Source organism: Arachis hypogaea, chromosome 13 (assembly GCF_003086295.3).
Source record: "Arachis hypogaea cultivar Tifrunner chromosome 13, arahy.Tifrunner.gnm2.J5K5, whole genome shotgun sequence".
Taxonomy (NCBI): Eukaryota; Viridiplantae; Streptophyta; class Magnoliopsida; order Fabales; family Fabaceae; genus Arachis; species Arachis hypogaea.
Genome location: NC_092048.1, coordinates 27,232,086 through 27,248,246, shown reverse-complemented (window position 1 = coordinate 27,248,246; position 16,161 = coordinate 27,232,086). Strand labels below are relative to the sequence as shown.

At 35.6% G+C, this 16,161-nt stretch overlaps 1 protein-coding gene across 7 annotated transcripts; it reads left to right on the top strand.

Moving 5' to 3' along the window:
* Positions 1–4,348: 4,348 nt before the first annotated feature.
* On the top strand, positions 4,349–14,728 carry LOC112737816 (uncharacterized). Of its 7 annotated transcripts, none has more exons than XM_072211532.1 (20): positions 4,349–4,704; positions 4,802–4,890; positions 5,183–5,295; positions 5,383–5,437; positions 5,852–5,940; positions 6,242–6,308; positions 6,398–6,451; positions 6,619–6,789; positions 6,886–6,979; positions 7,070–7,149; positions 7,270–7,345; positions 7,473–7,516; positions 8,365–8,432; positions 9,368–9,453; positions 9,748–9,905; positions 10,005–11,337; positions 11,461–11,744; positions 12,712–12,918; positions 13,000–13,156; positions 14,211–14,728. In XM_072211532.1, exons 1-20 carry the CDS (start codon positions 4,593–4,595, stop codon positions 14,507–14,509), a joined length of 3,636 nt encoding a protein of 1,211 aa, XP_072067633.1. In that variant the 5' UTR covers positions 4,349–4,592; the 3' UTR covers positions 14,510–14,728. The 7 variants fall into 7 exon arrangements, with proteins under 7 accessions (XP_072067633.1, XP_025643717.1, XP_025643718.1 ...); XM_025787932.3 differs by having other exon boundaries at positions 4,372–4,704; positions 6,398–6,460; XM_025787933.3 differs by having other exon boundaries at positions 4,415–4,704; positions 6,398–6,431; positions 6,689–6,789.
* Positions 14,729–16,161: the final 1,433 nt, after the last annotated feature.

Here is a 16,161-nt window from a genome sequence, read left to right as displayed (position 1 = left end):
TCCCTTGATAAAACTCCAAATTAAATTAGTGATGATCAAACATTATCAATGTAACTAATTGCAAAGTTATTAATTTGATTTAATTCATATGTATTGATTAATAATTTTGTTATTATGCAGATTATGGATATTGGGCATAAAAGCAAATCAAAGCCCAATTGTGCTAAGAAAACATATTCAGTCTTGTGCATTAATTGTTATATTAAGTGGCTGAATTATGGTTATGATAATTGGGCCAGAATAAATACAAACAAGCCCAAAATAACATTTTGATGCAATACCACGGAACTTTGCATGCTTCCACGGATACCACATCCTTCATTTGATGGAATTCAAATTTTTGTTAAGTGGAGTTAATGCAGACATTGGAAACATAAGAGAGAAATAACAATTGATTTGATTGCTCTCATTAATGACACACGCTACTAAGCAAAAGGGAAGAAGGAAACTAAATTCATTTCATTATCTTTCCTAGTTACATTAAAAGTGTTTCAAATTCTCTCTCTTCTCTCTCCTTTCTCTCATCTCTGTTTCGGTCACTTCACAGGAAATATTGAAGCTAAGACAAGCTATCAGAAAGAAGAAGAAGCTAGTGGCAAGGCCATTGTGATGATGGCATTAAGAAAAAGAAAATCTGAAGTATGGTGTGGTTGAGATTTTTACCAAAAAAGATAAGATGTGGTGAAGTGATCTGAAGCTCTCTATACCAAAAATGGTGGAGATCCACTTCGGTCAGAGGAAGAAGATCCTTGGAAGCATGACTCGTCTCTACTTTTGATCAACCACCACAGGAGGTAGCTACTGTAGCTACGTGGAGGAAGAGGCAGAAGCTAGAGCAGATAGAGCTATCATCATCAAAAACTCATCAAGGGCTAGAAATCCTTCTTGGAGTGCAAGTTAAGATGGAAGGCCCGGATTGATGAAGATTGGTGACAAGGGAAGACACAGAGGTAATTGCATGTTGGGTTTTACATACGGTTATCTCTCCTCTCTCTCTGGCCGAACCGGTTTTTGCTTGAAGAAGAAGATGATTAGCTCGGTTCAAGAGTTTCAACCTTGGAGGCTTCCCCTTCTATAAATAAGGGAGAACGGCCAGGGCTTGAAAGCAAGGAAAAGAGTGAAAGCACAATGTTCTCATAGTTACCTAAGCGAACAGAAGTTCTTCTCCTTCAATGTGTTTCATTTTGTAATTTTTCAGTTTAGTTTTGTCTGTCTTGAGTCTCATGGAAAAAGGCAAACAGTGAGGTTTGTAAGAAAAAGAGCGAAAAAAGGCAGAGTATACAAAATTAAAAGAAAAAGTCATAGATGTCCTAGAGGTCCTTTGTACATCTGTGTTGTGTTTCATGATTCTGTGGGAATCCCTTTGCAAGTTGGGTTAGCACTTAGCCGTTGAAAGCTTGGTGGGTTACCAAGTCAAGTTCAGGATTAGAGTTAGATTCTGGACTTGTCCTGGATATGAAGGGTAGTTCCTAGGGAGAATTGGTGTATGTAATGATGATTATAGTGAAAATTTCATCATTGTTGTGATGGAGACTGGATGTAGACTGCATTGCACTTAGCAGCTGAACCAGGATACATTTTGGTGTGATTTTCTCTCTCTTCTACTCCATTTCTGTTTCTGCTGCATAGGAGACAAAACTAAAAAAATATCTCTTGGCTGGTTACGAGACAAAAAGAAAAAGTCTCTTGACTAGGCATGAGACAAAAACAAGAAATATCTCCTCAAGTGTGATAAAAGGACAACAAGAGTTATTAAGCGAAAAAGGGGCTAAGATTCAACCCCCCATTCTCTTAGCCACTGATAAACCGTAAAAAAATATCAATAAAATTTATTTTTTCTATTCTTTTAAATATGTTTATTCTTAAAATAATATTAAATATATTTTTCCTAAATAATAAATTAAAATAAAACAACATATATGATAATTATTAGTTGAAATAAAACATAAAATGAATATTTACCTATTTATTTTTTTATTTTTGCGAATACGCGGATACCAACACAAAATCCGCAATCCGATCCGATTAGCGTGCGGATTGAATCCATATTCGCAATTTTCGGATCGGATTCGGATAAATACCACGGATATACGGATCGAATCCGATCCATGAACACCCCTAATTGCTAGGATCCATCACTTGAAGGTAGAACAGGAGTCTCACATTTGAACTATTACCAAGGATTTGTATAAGTAAAATTCAATGAATTTAGGTCAATTTTCATTACGAGGAGCTTCTTCGGTAGGAAAACAATATTGTGGTGCTTCAAGCTCTATATATGACTCGTATGAAATTAACAAAAAAAATATTTAAATTAAAAAGGTAATACATTACAAAAAAAAAAAAAACGTTGAGTATTGTCAAAAAAATGAATAAATTTCGATGATAGTTTAAATACCATCAGAAACAATTAAATGATATAACTTTTGTTGGTAAATATTTATCATCGAATTTTATTCATTTGACGGATTATCAGCTTGAAAAATCAATAAGTTACCGGTGAATTCTTCTGACGATATTGTTGGCATCAAAAACTGTTATTTCGTGCACTGTTACTGTCAGATTATTCCTACAAATAATCTGACGGTAATCTCAATTTTTTTATTTTTTTATTTTTTAATTTGAAATACAATAGAAAAATATTAAAGAGTCATTAAAATTTATTATTTTTGACAATTATTTTTAGCCGTCAATCTAATTTTTTTAGTTTAGTAATTCAATAACATAGTTTAGTCCATATTTTTTTAATATTAACGACTAATTGATGAAAAAAAAATTCTAATGGTTCTTGTAGCATTTTTCGGACACAATATTATTACATTGCACCAAATTGAAAATTAATAAAAATATTTTTTGAACTTTTGCAGACAAAAATCTAGTATGCAGTCTTACAAATGATTATTCTGATTACTAAAGATCCAATGTATCAGCCAAAAAATTATTATAGATAAAAAAAATATTTTGAAGTTGTTCTATTTTAAAAGTTAATAGAATCTATAATGTCAATGTAAAATTACCAAAAAAAGAAATTATTTTTTCTTATAACCTAGATCATTCTGAGAGTACTGAAATTAATGTAAAATCACCAAACCATTCATACTGATTTGTTGGCGTGGTTTCGGTTTGGTTATAAGAATTTAGTTGGAAAGAAAAACCCAACAATCCCACCCATAAACCTAAACCTAGGATGTCCATGGATCGGATTGTATCCGCAGATCCGCAGTAAATATTCGCATCCGATCCGAAAATTGCGGATACGATACGATCCGCAAATTGATCGGATCAGATCGGATCCGCACCCTTTGCGGATCGGATCACGGATATCTGCTCTACATCCGCGTATCCGATCCGCAGATCCGCACTATAATAATTAAAAAATAAATAAATATATATATGTTTGGTATTATATTTACTTGTTTGTATGTTTTAGTTAGTAATTATTATTCATATATTGTATTATTTTATTTTTGTTATTTAGAGAGAGTTTGATTAAAAATATTTTAGGAATAAATAAGTTTAAAAGTATGAAAGAAATATTTTTATCGAATTCTTTTACATAAAAATATGATTAAAAAGAGAAGGTTTAATTATGCAGATATATCGATATCTGATCCGATCCGATTCGCAAATGTACAGATCGGATCGGATCGAATCCGGCGGATATCATATCCGATCCGATCCGATGGAAAGTGTACGAATCAGATCGAATTTTCGCCCATATCCAATCCGATCCGATCCGCGCACACCCCTACATGATAAACCCCAGTTCTCTCGGCTCCTGATCCAAATTAAAGCTACAAACCTGGCTCCTCTTGTTTCCCACTAAACCCAACCTCCCAGTTCGCACGTGCCTCCATCTCTTGCCCCCGACAGCACACTCTCCGGCACGTGGTTTTTGCGGTAACATCTTGCTTGCTTCACGGACTCACAGTTCACACCACCCTCCTCCTTTTCCTTTTCACGATTCCATCTTTCACAATTCCAAGTTTTGTACCTTAAAATTAAAAAATAAAAAATACTAAATAAAATAAAATAAAAATAAGAGAAAAAGATAAATAGGTCTTTGATTTATTGTCTCGCAGACATTTTTGTCTCTAACCATTGACAAATATTTTTAAGTCTCTGACCTTCATAAAATTTGGACGGATCAGTCCGTCCGTCCATATGCCTTCGTCAGAGACTGATTCGTCAAAATGCCTCAGTCGGACTGATCTATCCAAATTCTGTGAAGGTCAAAAATTTAAAAATATTTTTCAATGATCAAGAACAAAAATATCCACAGAGCAAAAGGTCAGGGATCTATTTGTCCTTTTCTCTAAAAATAAACAGCCAGATTAAAAAAAGCACCGACCCGAATATGTACATCGAAACCCGGTTAGCCAGTATATTTTCCCCCTTTTTTTTCTTTTCCCATAATTATAATAATAATTTCAATACATGAATCTCCATTTGCATGATTTAATGTAAATCCAAAATCCAATGCAAATCTAATCTAATATACATAACGGTTCGGTTCTTCCACCGTTCCACGAGATTTTTTCTTCTTGTTCGGGGGGTGATTCCGAAGCTGGATCCGAAGGGAGGAGCTAGGCATGGAGTCGATCCTAGCGAGAGCTCTGGAGTACACTCTCAAGTATTGGCTCAAATCCTTCTCCAGAGAGCAGTTCAAGTTGCAGGGTCGCACTGTTCAGCTCTCCAATTTAGGTATTTCCACTTTGTAATTTATTTTGTATAATTTGTGTTAATTACAATAATAGTAACCATGATGATGATGATGATGATGATGATGATGATGGTTCAGATATAAATGGTGATGCATTGCATGCTAGCGTTGGATTGCCACCTGCACTCAATGTAACCACCGCCAAAGTTGGCAAATTGGAGATTATGGTTTGTGTTATCACTCTCTCACTATATTTTTTTTCTTTTTAAGGCTATGCTGTTTTGGTTCGTGAGAGTTACTAGTAAAATAGGTGGAAACTGGAAAAATGAAGATTTTGGAACTCAATGTTTTATGATTGTTTAGTTCAGCAATCATTAGCTCTTTCTAATTTTTATATCAATGTCTTCTTTAACCCTCTATGCTTATTTTATATAGCTTTTTTGACATTTTGCTTCTTCATTAGAAGTAGTTGTAATATAATTTATGGTTTTGATTAAATTCAATGTGCGAGTTTTCTAGCTACCGTCAGTGAGCAGTGTGCAGATAGAGCCAATTTTTGTGCAAATTGATCGGTTGGATTTGGTTCTAAAGGAGAATTCTGATTATGAAAGGCCGCCCGAGAATCATGCTAGGTAGTGAAAATTCTTATCTTGCTGAAAGTGTCTGAGAAATCTTGTTGTTCTCTTTAGCTAGTAAGTCTTTTATACTATTGTATGCAGCATCACGCCATCAAGTGCCTCTTCAAAGGGTAGTGGTTATGGTTTTGCTGATAAGGTTTGACACTATTACTACTAAGATTATGTTGTTATGTGTGGCTGAGTAACATCTACCATGTGTATTTTACTAGTTATCTGATGCTTGTAGTTGTTAAACTTTACAATGGATGTACACAATTGAAAATGGAAATGAAGACAGAAAACTATTGTTTAACAGAGTTGGGAGATTTGAATTGATTCACTTCATGCCTTAGCTGGACTCCACATTTTTCTATCTTTCTCCATCCTTTCAACTTTAACGTTGTTGCTATTGATTGTTGAGAGATTCTTATGCAGCATGAATATAAAGATCTATGAAGAGATACTAGTTTAGGATATGGATTAATAGTTTGCTGCAAATAGAAATAATTTGTCTGATGTGCATGTTCAATTTGAATGTTCCTCATTGCCGCTGACTGTGGACTTCCATCAGATTTCAGATGGAATGACTATACAAATTCAAACAGTTAATTTATTACTTGAAACTCATGGGGGTGCCCGTCCCCAAGGGGGAGCAGCATGGTAAGTTCTTCTTACCAGTATTCTGAATTGTTTATCTACTTTAGTTTATTTATGCTCTGCAGTCATTGTCATGTATCGATAAATTGAATTGAAATCAATATTTATATCTTCTTTGCTGGGTTTGGTCATTAGTGCAGTATTTGGTCTGCATTCATTGCAATAGAGTTTAATGATAGTGCATGTTTTTATAGGGTAGCTTTACAGATAAACCTGATGGACTGTTCGTCCTCTTTGACCGAAAAACTATGTTATAAATTTATCCGAAACTTATCCATAAGTATCCCTATATCTCTGGCTGTAGGGCACCTCCTATGGCATCTGTCACCATACGCAATTTGTTGCTGTATACAACAAATGAAAGCTGGGAGGTAATTATGCTTCGGCTCGTGCTTACAATTAATTTGGGACCCTTGGTATAAATATTATTGAAGATTTTTTTGTCCGTTTGCATTATCAGGTTGTAAATCTTAAGGCGGCAAGGGAGTTCTCAAGTAATACGAAGTATATATATGTATTCAAAGTACTGCATTACGCCTTTCATTTTATATCTTATGTGTGTATGACCGATATTGGGATACATTACCTTCTAAATATTGATATTCTATATCATCTCTATACATTCATTGGTATTTCTCACTATGTATAATAATTCTTATCCGCCCCCCTCCCTATCTTCAGAAACTGGAGTGGGAATCTTTGTCTATTGATCTTTTGCCTCATCCTGACATGTTCACGGATGATACTTTAGGCCGCTCTCAAGAGCGAGCAAACATGAGAGATGATGATGGTGCAAAACGAGTATTCTTTGGAGGGGAGCGTTTTTTAGAAGGAATATCAGGAGAAGCATATGTATAGTTCCTCTAATCAACTTTATTATAATCTACTTTCTTCTAAAAGTTTAAGATTCCTGACTCATGAAATGTGACTGTGCTTGCTATTTCCCAGATCACAATTCAGAGAACAGTCTCCAACAGTCCACTTGGGCTTGAGGTTCAGTTGCACATTACAGAAGCCCTTTGCCCTGCATTAAGTGAGCCAGGTAATTAAAAGGACACTTTTTACATGTGTCCACATTGAATCGATACAAGTGGCACAGATGATGTATGAAGTTAATATATTATGTGTGCAGGACTTCGTGCACTTCTCCGCTTTATGACAGGATTATCTGTCTGTCTAAACAGGGGAGATGTAAATTTGAAGGCCCAGAAGGTTTCAATTGCCTTAACTTTTCCTACCTTTGAGAAAATCAGTTTTCAGAAGCTTGTTGTTGGACAAAGCTCTTCTATTATTCTAGCTTTTTGAGTCGTCTTTGAATTTGAATCATGACAGAGATCTACTGAAGCTGCTGGGCGCTCTCTTGTCTCAGTTGTTGTGGACCACATATTTATTTGCATCAAAGATTCTGGTATATCTGCAACCTTTTACATTATTTGATTTTAATCTCCTTTACTCAGGATCAAATATCCTAGAGCTAATAGTTTATGCATATACATGGCATACAAAATGATCATACAATTGCCATTAATTTGCAGAGTTCCAGCTTGAACTATTAATGCAGTCCCTTTTTCTGTCTCGGGTAATTTCCTTGATTATATTCGTTTTTGTGTCTTTATTTACGAATCATTCTTCCCTTCCTGGTATCGTTTGCGTCACTTGTTGATGCCATAGAATATGTATAGGGAAAGGAGGATTTATAACATGCATGGAATGATGTAAGTGTTTAAAAGTAAAAACAAAAATAAACCGAAAATATGAGTGCAAGCTAAAATCTGCATGCAAAATAAAATTCCTAACCCTAATTAAAGTAATAAACATAGTACAATTGGCAAATGACAAATAACAAAATCCTTCCTTAATGACATTCCATATTATATTCTGAAGATCATTTTAAGGTACATTAAATATGCAGGATATATTGAATTTATTCTGAGATATTCTGACATTATTCTTCATAATCGATGCTACATTACTCTTATATCTAGTAGGTACAATATAATCAACTAGAAAAAGTTCCTCTAAAAGGAGAATGTAAGGGTGTATCCACCGTTGAATCATTTTGTGAGTTATGATTACAATACTTTTGTTGATCTAGTGGTACATAAACATAAACCGTTGCCTTCATATTTGAAAAGCAAGCTGACTCTAGAAGAATGCCTTCTTTACAAGAGGTATAGTGATGTTCATGAGGCCTTTGACAACAAGATAGGAGGTAACCATGGTTAATACCTTAGGGCATAGTTGTCTTGCATGTTTATCTTGGATGATCTTATTCAGCATTTGCTGATTAGAAATACATTAATGAAAAAATGTTTATCTAGTTCTCTATGCATTGGCAAGTTGCCATGTCTATTGGTCCTTTGATGTGCCATAGTTTTTCTGGCATCCCTTGGGGAACAATTAATTGTTTATATATTTTCCTTGCAGGCAAGTCTTTCGGAGGGAGAAAATGACAGTAGTTTGACCAGGATTACCATTGCAGGTCTATTTTTAAGGTTTGTGTTATATGCTCTGCCCGAATAACTATTGAAAGGATTAAGTAATTAACTAAACTTGTTTTGCTCAAGGGTCTTTCACATTGTTTATCAGTGTTAATAGGACTTTAAGTCAAGTGGAAACTATATACAAACTAATCTAAAAGGGTTTAAATTAAAATAGGGTGTTTTGGTTTTAGTCCCTCAAAATAAATTTCTTGGTGTTTGTTACCACGTTTTTCCAATATTTGGTTCTTAGTCCTGCTGTTCTAAACTTTGATCATTGCAAGTCCAATATTAGTCCTTACATATATTGGAAGTTTTTTCTTCGGTCCTTGTAAACCTTCTTTTGGATTTTATAACATCACCACTTAATAGTGCTGGCCTAATAATAGAGACCAAAAACATAATGCTGGAACAAAACTCAGACCCAAAGAAAGAAAAGGTTGAGGGACAAAGATCACAATGACTTATAGATATTAAAAATATCTTTAAGCCATCTGGGACAGGGTTGGTGTCTTGCTTCTACTTGGTGCATCTTGGAGAGGTTGGAAAGTTTTTATTGTTCTAATGAATATTGTCAAGCTAATCTTTGTATTGAGGATCTCTTGTCCTCCACCTTGTTTGCATTATCCTTCTCCCCTAACATTAATATTTCTTCCTTTAACAAGGAAAGAAATGAAAAAGAAAAGGAAAAACATTTTAGTGAATGTGAAAAATATTGGGAATGGGTGGTGGCCTGTGTGGCACCTATAACTTTTGTTGTTAGATATATTTGGTTGGCTCTTGAGCAAATAATTTCATTCAGAATGGGAAACAAGAAATCAAACTATTAGCAATGTGCCCTACTTGGTTGTTTTAGTCTGCTATAGTCATAATGATGGTTTCATTTTTCCATGCTGACTGTTGAAATAGTTTTCACTGTTACTAAATTGTATATGTTTCTTGAAATGCAGTGACAAGTTTTCACACCCGCCATGTACGTTAGTGCAGCCATCTATGCATTCTGTTAAAAGAGAGTCTTTTCATGTGCCAGAATTCGGTAATGCTTTATTAACTTAATTTTGCAATGCTGATAAGGATAATTTTGTTTCGGTGTTGTCCAGTAATGTGTTGTGAATTTAATGAAAAAGTTAGACAATGATAGCATTACATTTATTTAATATTACATAGCTTCACATTAATGATAACAACAACAACAACAAAGTCTTGTCCTACTAAATGAGGATTACTACAAGGATCAAGTGACACCATTGTGCCTGTTACAAATGATGCCTGAACTCAGCCATTCCTTGCTTGATTAAATTTATTCAATCCCATTTTCTCCCTCCTGCAGCTAGAAGCTTTTGCCCTCCAATATATCCACTTGGAGAACAGCAGTGGCAATTGATTGAGGGAACTCCTCTAATCTGCCTTCATTCCCTTCAGATTGTGCCTTCTCCACTTCCACCAGTTTTTGCTTCTCAAACAGTTATTGACTGTCAGCCTCTTATGGTATGTGTAATTTATTTCAACAAGTAACTTGCCTGCTATGCCTATATATTTGCTACGGTCGTAGATTATGTTCTTTATTGATCTTTCTTTATTTTCCAGATTCATCTTCAGGAAGAAGCTTGCCTTAGAATATCTTCTTTCTTAGCTGATAGAATTGTTGTCAATTCTGGTGATATTTTACCAGATTCCTCAATAAACTCTCTTTTCTTCACTCTCAGTGGACTGGATATTATGGTTCCTCTGGACAAGGCCCAGTTGGATATTTCTAAAAGCAACACAGATAATGTAGTCCAAACCTCCTTTGCTGGTGCAAGGCTTCATATTGAAGACTTTTCATATATAGATTCACCATCAATGAAACTAAGAATGCTTAAACTGGATAAGGATCCTGCTTGTTTCTGTCTTTGGGAAGGTCAACCAATTGATGCTAGCCAGAGAAAGTGGAGTGCCAGAGCAGCCCAGATTACTTTATCTCTGGAAGCATGTACTGGCCCACCTGCACGTCAAAATTCTCTTGGATGGACCACAGGACTATGGAGATGTGTTGTTCTGAAAGGTGCTTGGATTGAAGTAGCTATGACAACTGCCGATGGCAGTCCATTGTTAAAGGTTCCTCCTCCAGGAGGTATTGTGAGAGTTGGTGTTGCTTGTGAACAGTTTCTGTCCAATAGTTCTGTTGAACAATTATTTTTTATCTTGGATCTTTACGTGTATTTTGGGAGAGTTAGTGAGAAAATAGCAGTGGCTGGAAAAAGGAAACAATTGGAGGGGGTTAAGAACAAATCTTCTAGCGAAAAGTTAATGGACATAACTCCTAGTGACAGTGCTGTAAGTTTAGCAGTTAAAGACCTTCAACTTCGATTTCTTGAGTCTTCACCATTGAATGTCGAGGGAATGCCTCTAGTGCAGTTTGTTGGAAATGATTTGTTAATTAGTGCCACTCATAGAACCTTTGGTGGTGTTATTGTTATTTCGTCCACCTCACGCTGGGAGAGTGTTCAGATAGATTGCGTGGATGCTGAGAAGCACATAGCAGGAGAGAATGGCTCATTCTTAAGTTCTGGAGAAAATATTCCTTCAAGCAGTGGAGACTGTCAACTGAGAACTGTATTCTGGATACATAACAAGAGGAACCATCTATTGAACAGAAATGCTCCTTCAATCCCTTTTCTGGATGTAAACATGGTGCATGTCATACCATTGGGGGAACAAGATAGAGAGTCTCATTGTTTGAATGGCTCAGCTTCTGTATCTGGTATTCGTCTTGGTGGGGGAATGAACTATGCTGAAGTCCTCCTACATCAATTTGGAATACTTGGTCCTGATGGTGGTCCTGGGAAGGGTCTTTGTAAAGGCTTAGAAAAGTTACAGGCAGGACCATTGGCAACAATTTTCAAGACAACGCCTCCCGATGTTGATAATTCAGAAGATGGTATGAACAGTGTTACCTTATTTTTCATAGCCAATATATTTGCTATATGTTGTGATTTCTTCTTTGTTCATGTTCTGTGTTTGTTTTTATAAATTGTTTGCTTATTAGTCAATTATATGCCAGGAAGTTTGAGCAAAGGGAAAGAAACCAGTTTTCCAAAATTGAAGAAGCCAGATAATGTGGATATAACCATAGAATTGAGAGACTGGTTATTTGCTCTTGAAGGGGCACAAGAGATGGCTGAAAGGTGGTGGATATCTAGCCCAGAAAATGTAAGTAGAGAAGAGAGGTGTTGGCACACAACTTTCCAAAGTTTGCAAGTAATTACAAGAAGCAGCCCAAAGAATGTTCTGGGTGAAAAAGCGCCAGCACGTAGAAAACAACAGTATCCTGTGGAACGGGTTACAGTAAGGACACAATTATTTCTTCTTCAATATTTAGTGCTATTTATCTATAAGTCGCAGCACCACTCTTTGGAATTAAGGATTTCTTGATGCTTTGAAGAATATAGTATTTTTTTTTTCAATTCATCTTATCCGACAGCATATCCAGATAGATTTTCCACGCTGCAGTTAATGATTTAATTAGTCTTGCATAAATAACATTGAGAAACTTGGCTAGTTTATTTCTAAATTGAATTTGTGCCCTTGGTATACTAAAATTATAATATAACGGAGTACTAAATTCAATCTATGGCTGCTTGGATGTCGAGTCAGTGGCTGCAATTTTTGTTTATTCTGTGTGACATACTCTTGTCAAAAATCAATTTGGAAATTATTATTTTAACTATGACTTAAATCATCAATCCATGTCAATAAGATTCAATAACATTTTGACACTAGTTATTGATTTCCTAAGTCTTCTGTCCTGGAATTAGCAGTGTAGAGGTTTGCAATAAAGCACAACATGGGAAATTAAAGTGAAATGGAAGAAGCTGAGTGATGCTATGAGTGTTATTTGTGATAAAAATCTACCACTCAAGTTTAAAGAGAAAAAATTTATGGCACCGCTAGACATGAGAAAAAGTTGGGTTAGTGGAAGTTCTAGTAAGTAGATTAGATTAGGCTGAGGGTAGCTTAATAGTGAAAGATAGGGGAGACCAAGCACACCTACATGAAAAAGCATTTAGATGAATTTAGATTTTTACGATGAGACATGGTCCATAAGAAGACACTAGCGTAGTCCATGCAATCGAGCTTAACACACTGAGATAAGGTTTAGTGGTGGCTGTGTTGATAGGGTTGTCAACAATTGTTTACTTGCACTGGAAGTCTTAAAAATAAACTGAAACTCAGATACTAATTGATGATATCGCTGTGCAATTTGTCGTTGTCTTTCCTGTTATTAAGGTGTGTTCTGTCGTACCTCTTACAGGTTGGAATCCAAGGGCTGCAGATCATGAAGCCGCAGAGACCGAAAGAGATTCATTTGTCAAAATCAATTGCAAATGGTGCTAAAGAAGTTAACGGCACTGCTACAGGAATTTGTCTTCAGCTGGATTTGGTATCAAGTGAGGATAATGTTGAAGTTGAAATGGCTAATTGGGAAGTGGAAAATCTAAAGTTCACTGTTAAGCAACCGGTAATGGGAATTCCATATTTAATCATAACCTCATTGTCTCTCTCTTTATTATCATTGTGTGATTAAGATTTTACTATGCAGATAGAGGTGGTTTTAACCAGTGATGAGGCTCAACACCTTACTTTTCTGTGCAAATCTGAAGTTGATTCCATGGGCCGGATAGCAGCTGGAATTCTAAGAGTGCTTAAGCTCGAAGGTTCGGTCGGCCATTCTGTAATGGATCAACTAGGCAACTTAGGTAGGTGCCAAATTTTCTCACTTATATATGCTTTTATTTAATAATAAATCCTTATTAAGTTATAGTGGCGATCATTCGTTGCTACATAAATGTTTCATCTTTAGGAAAGCTATGAAGGGAAAAAGATGCATTTAAGATGTTGACTGTAGCATTCTTGATTGACAATGGATTTTAGTGAGGCTTAGTGTATGGATCAAAGATGTTGACATTGAGGGTTTCAAACAGAGAAGGAGAGAGGAAGAGAATAAAGACTACGAAATAATATTAAATACACTAATATGATTATGTTGTGTTGTGTTACAACGGTACAGTAATTCTATATAATAGTAGCAAAACCCTAATCATACATAAGGAAATGATCTCGCAATAAAAGATAATACCAAAACTAATACCAAGATATTTGATATTCTAGAGAAATGAAGATATTATATGATATATTCGTTTTTCTAATAAAAGAAAATAATGTTTTAAGAAGAGTAGCTTAAAATTCTTTATTCTTTAGGAAAACAACCGAAAATTGACTCAAAAGTCAAAACCAAGGTATCTCGATTATGTGGTTGTTAAAGTGATCTAACTTCTGCTGGCAATCATATTTGATTTACTAGAAAGAGATTGTTTTTATTGAACTTGTGCACATGGTGAAATTTGAACTATATTTGTGCTAGCTACTCGGCAGGTTTCTCCTAGATCGGAAACTTTGGTGTGTTTGGATTTGAATTTTTAAAGCAATATAATTCACTTTTGATATATCTGTATAGTTTTTTTTTAAAAAATAATCTAAATCTCAAAACAATCTCAGTTCCAGATTTTTGGCAGAAACCTGATAATGTATGTCTAAGAAAATCATATTTTAGCTTTTTCAGTTGGATAACAAATTTAAGTTGTAAAATCATTTTTTTTTTTCAGAATTTGAAACAAACACTAATTGTGGGCCTAGTAAACTGTAACTTTGAGCACATTATAGAACATGGGCTATCTTTTAATATTACAGTCTTTTTATGAAACTCGTACGTTTTCCATTATCTTTCTTTAGTAACTTTGTGATGGCATGCAGGAAGTGAAGGCATTGACAAGATTTTCTCTCCTAAGCATAGCAGAGATGATAGTGTCCACAATAGAGGATTTTGTCCATCACCGAAGCTGGTAAGCAAAAGCTTGCACAAATCAACGATGGAACCGACATTAACTTTGCTCGAGGAAGCAGTTGCAGATTCACAGGAAAAGATCAATGCCTTAATCAGTGATTTTGGTATTTCAGAGTCCTCTGGGCAGCAACTTACCATTGCTAAAGAACTCAGTCAAAAGATTGAATCAATGGAGGGTTTATTGAAGCAATTACGGAATAAAACTTAAGACCTATTCATATTTGTATGTAACTAGAATTTATGATTGTCCTTTTTCTTTATTGATATATTTTACATAAGTCACAATTCATTTTGTATATAGCAAAGAAGATCATATTGCTCAGTGTTGTATAAAATAGTTAGAAATTAGGACTCTTCATTATTGTAAGAAAAATTTTGTTTGGTTGAGCCTGTAGTGCTAAATAACAATTTTGGTAGCTTGCCGTCATCTCATGAAATTTTCTTTTGGATGTTTTAATTTGTTCATGTGTAATACTGTATTCAGAAAATATTTAATTAATATTTATTAAGTTAAAATTGCTTTAGATAATAGATAGTATGTTTATTGTGTTCATTTATATTGTGTGAATATATGCCCTACAACAATACAGAAAAATGTTTTCACCATAAAGAATTTGCTGTAATACTGCGCCTCCTTAGTGACTCTCAGTAAGATGATGAACCCAATAATAAGATCTTAATATGTTTGCTAAATCTTCAAAAGAAAATAATAATGAAAGTCTATTGAAAGTTGTGTCTAAACTCAAATACAAACTTGATCACTGTGAGAGTCATAGACAGAATAATAAAACAACCAATTCAAGTGTTATAAAATAACGGTCATATCCAAAAAATAACCACTTGATGCTACGTTGTAATTCATAGAAAGTATTAAGCTTCTGCAATTTCTAACCCAAAAAATACATTAACATATTCCCTAAACCCATCATCATTAACCAAAAAATAAGTTTCTCTAATCTTGTGAAAGGTGTGGCAGCAGCCTGATGACACTTCCCAGCAACTCGGTCCAGTTGAAGTGTGTCAGCCACCTTTTCCAAACCACCATAAAGGCCATTGCAGAACCTCATCACATGCTTCACATCATAAGCATTTCCCCCAAACAGCTCCTTCACAATCTCCAAGAACTCCTCCAAGCGCGTCGAAGAACACCCCCATGTCAGAATCTTCACCAAATATCCAATATCATAAGCACCATGGAATGTGACCATTGTCAGTGCTTTGTTGAACAGCAGCCCGGATGCTGCTGCCAACTTCGCAAAATGCACTGAAGAAACTCTGGCCACTGCATTGCGTGCAAAGTCGATGCCCTGGCTGCATAAGAGTGCCACAGAGTCCTTTGCGTGAATGTCACGTATGAGGTTGAAGTCTCTGAAATTGAACTCCAGATGTAGTGAGTTTTGTTGTTGGTTCCTATGTGAGGGAGGTTGCCGTGCTCTTCTGAGCGAGTGAGTTCAAGCTGAATAATTTTGAGCGCGTCCACGTTGGCCTTCATGACTTGGTAAGTTTCCTCTCGGACAATCTTGGTGGGGGATGGATGACTACGCTGGAGATTCAGTGTCAATGGAGACAAATAGATATTTGTCAATCAGGCTGCTTATGATTCGGAACTCGGAGGCAGCCCACACTTGCCTGATCACAACCGAGCTGTTGGGACTAGGCTCTAGAAGCGCAGCTGTTACACAAACCTTGGTTGAGCAGCGCGCGATAAAATGGCGGAAAACCAACAACCATGGACGGTGTCATCAGAAAAAACTCTCGGTCATTTTTATAGTCATTCTTGTTCGTCATCGACCCTCGTCATTCTTGTATATATGGTCGTGCTATTTCTAACTTAACCTTGGAAAGCAACTCTGTTAAATT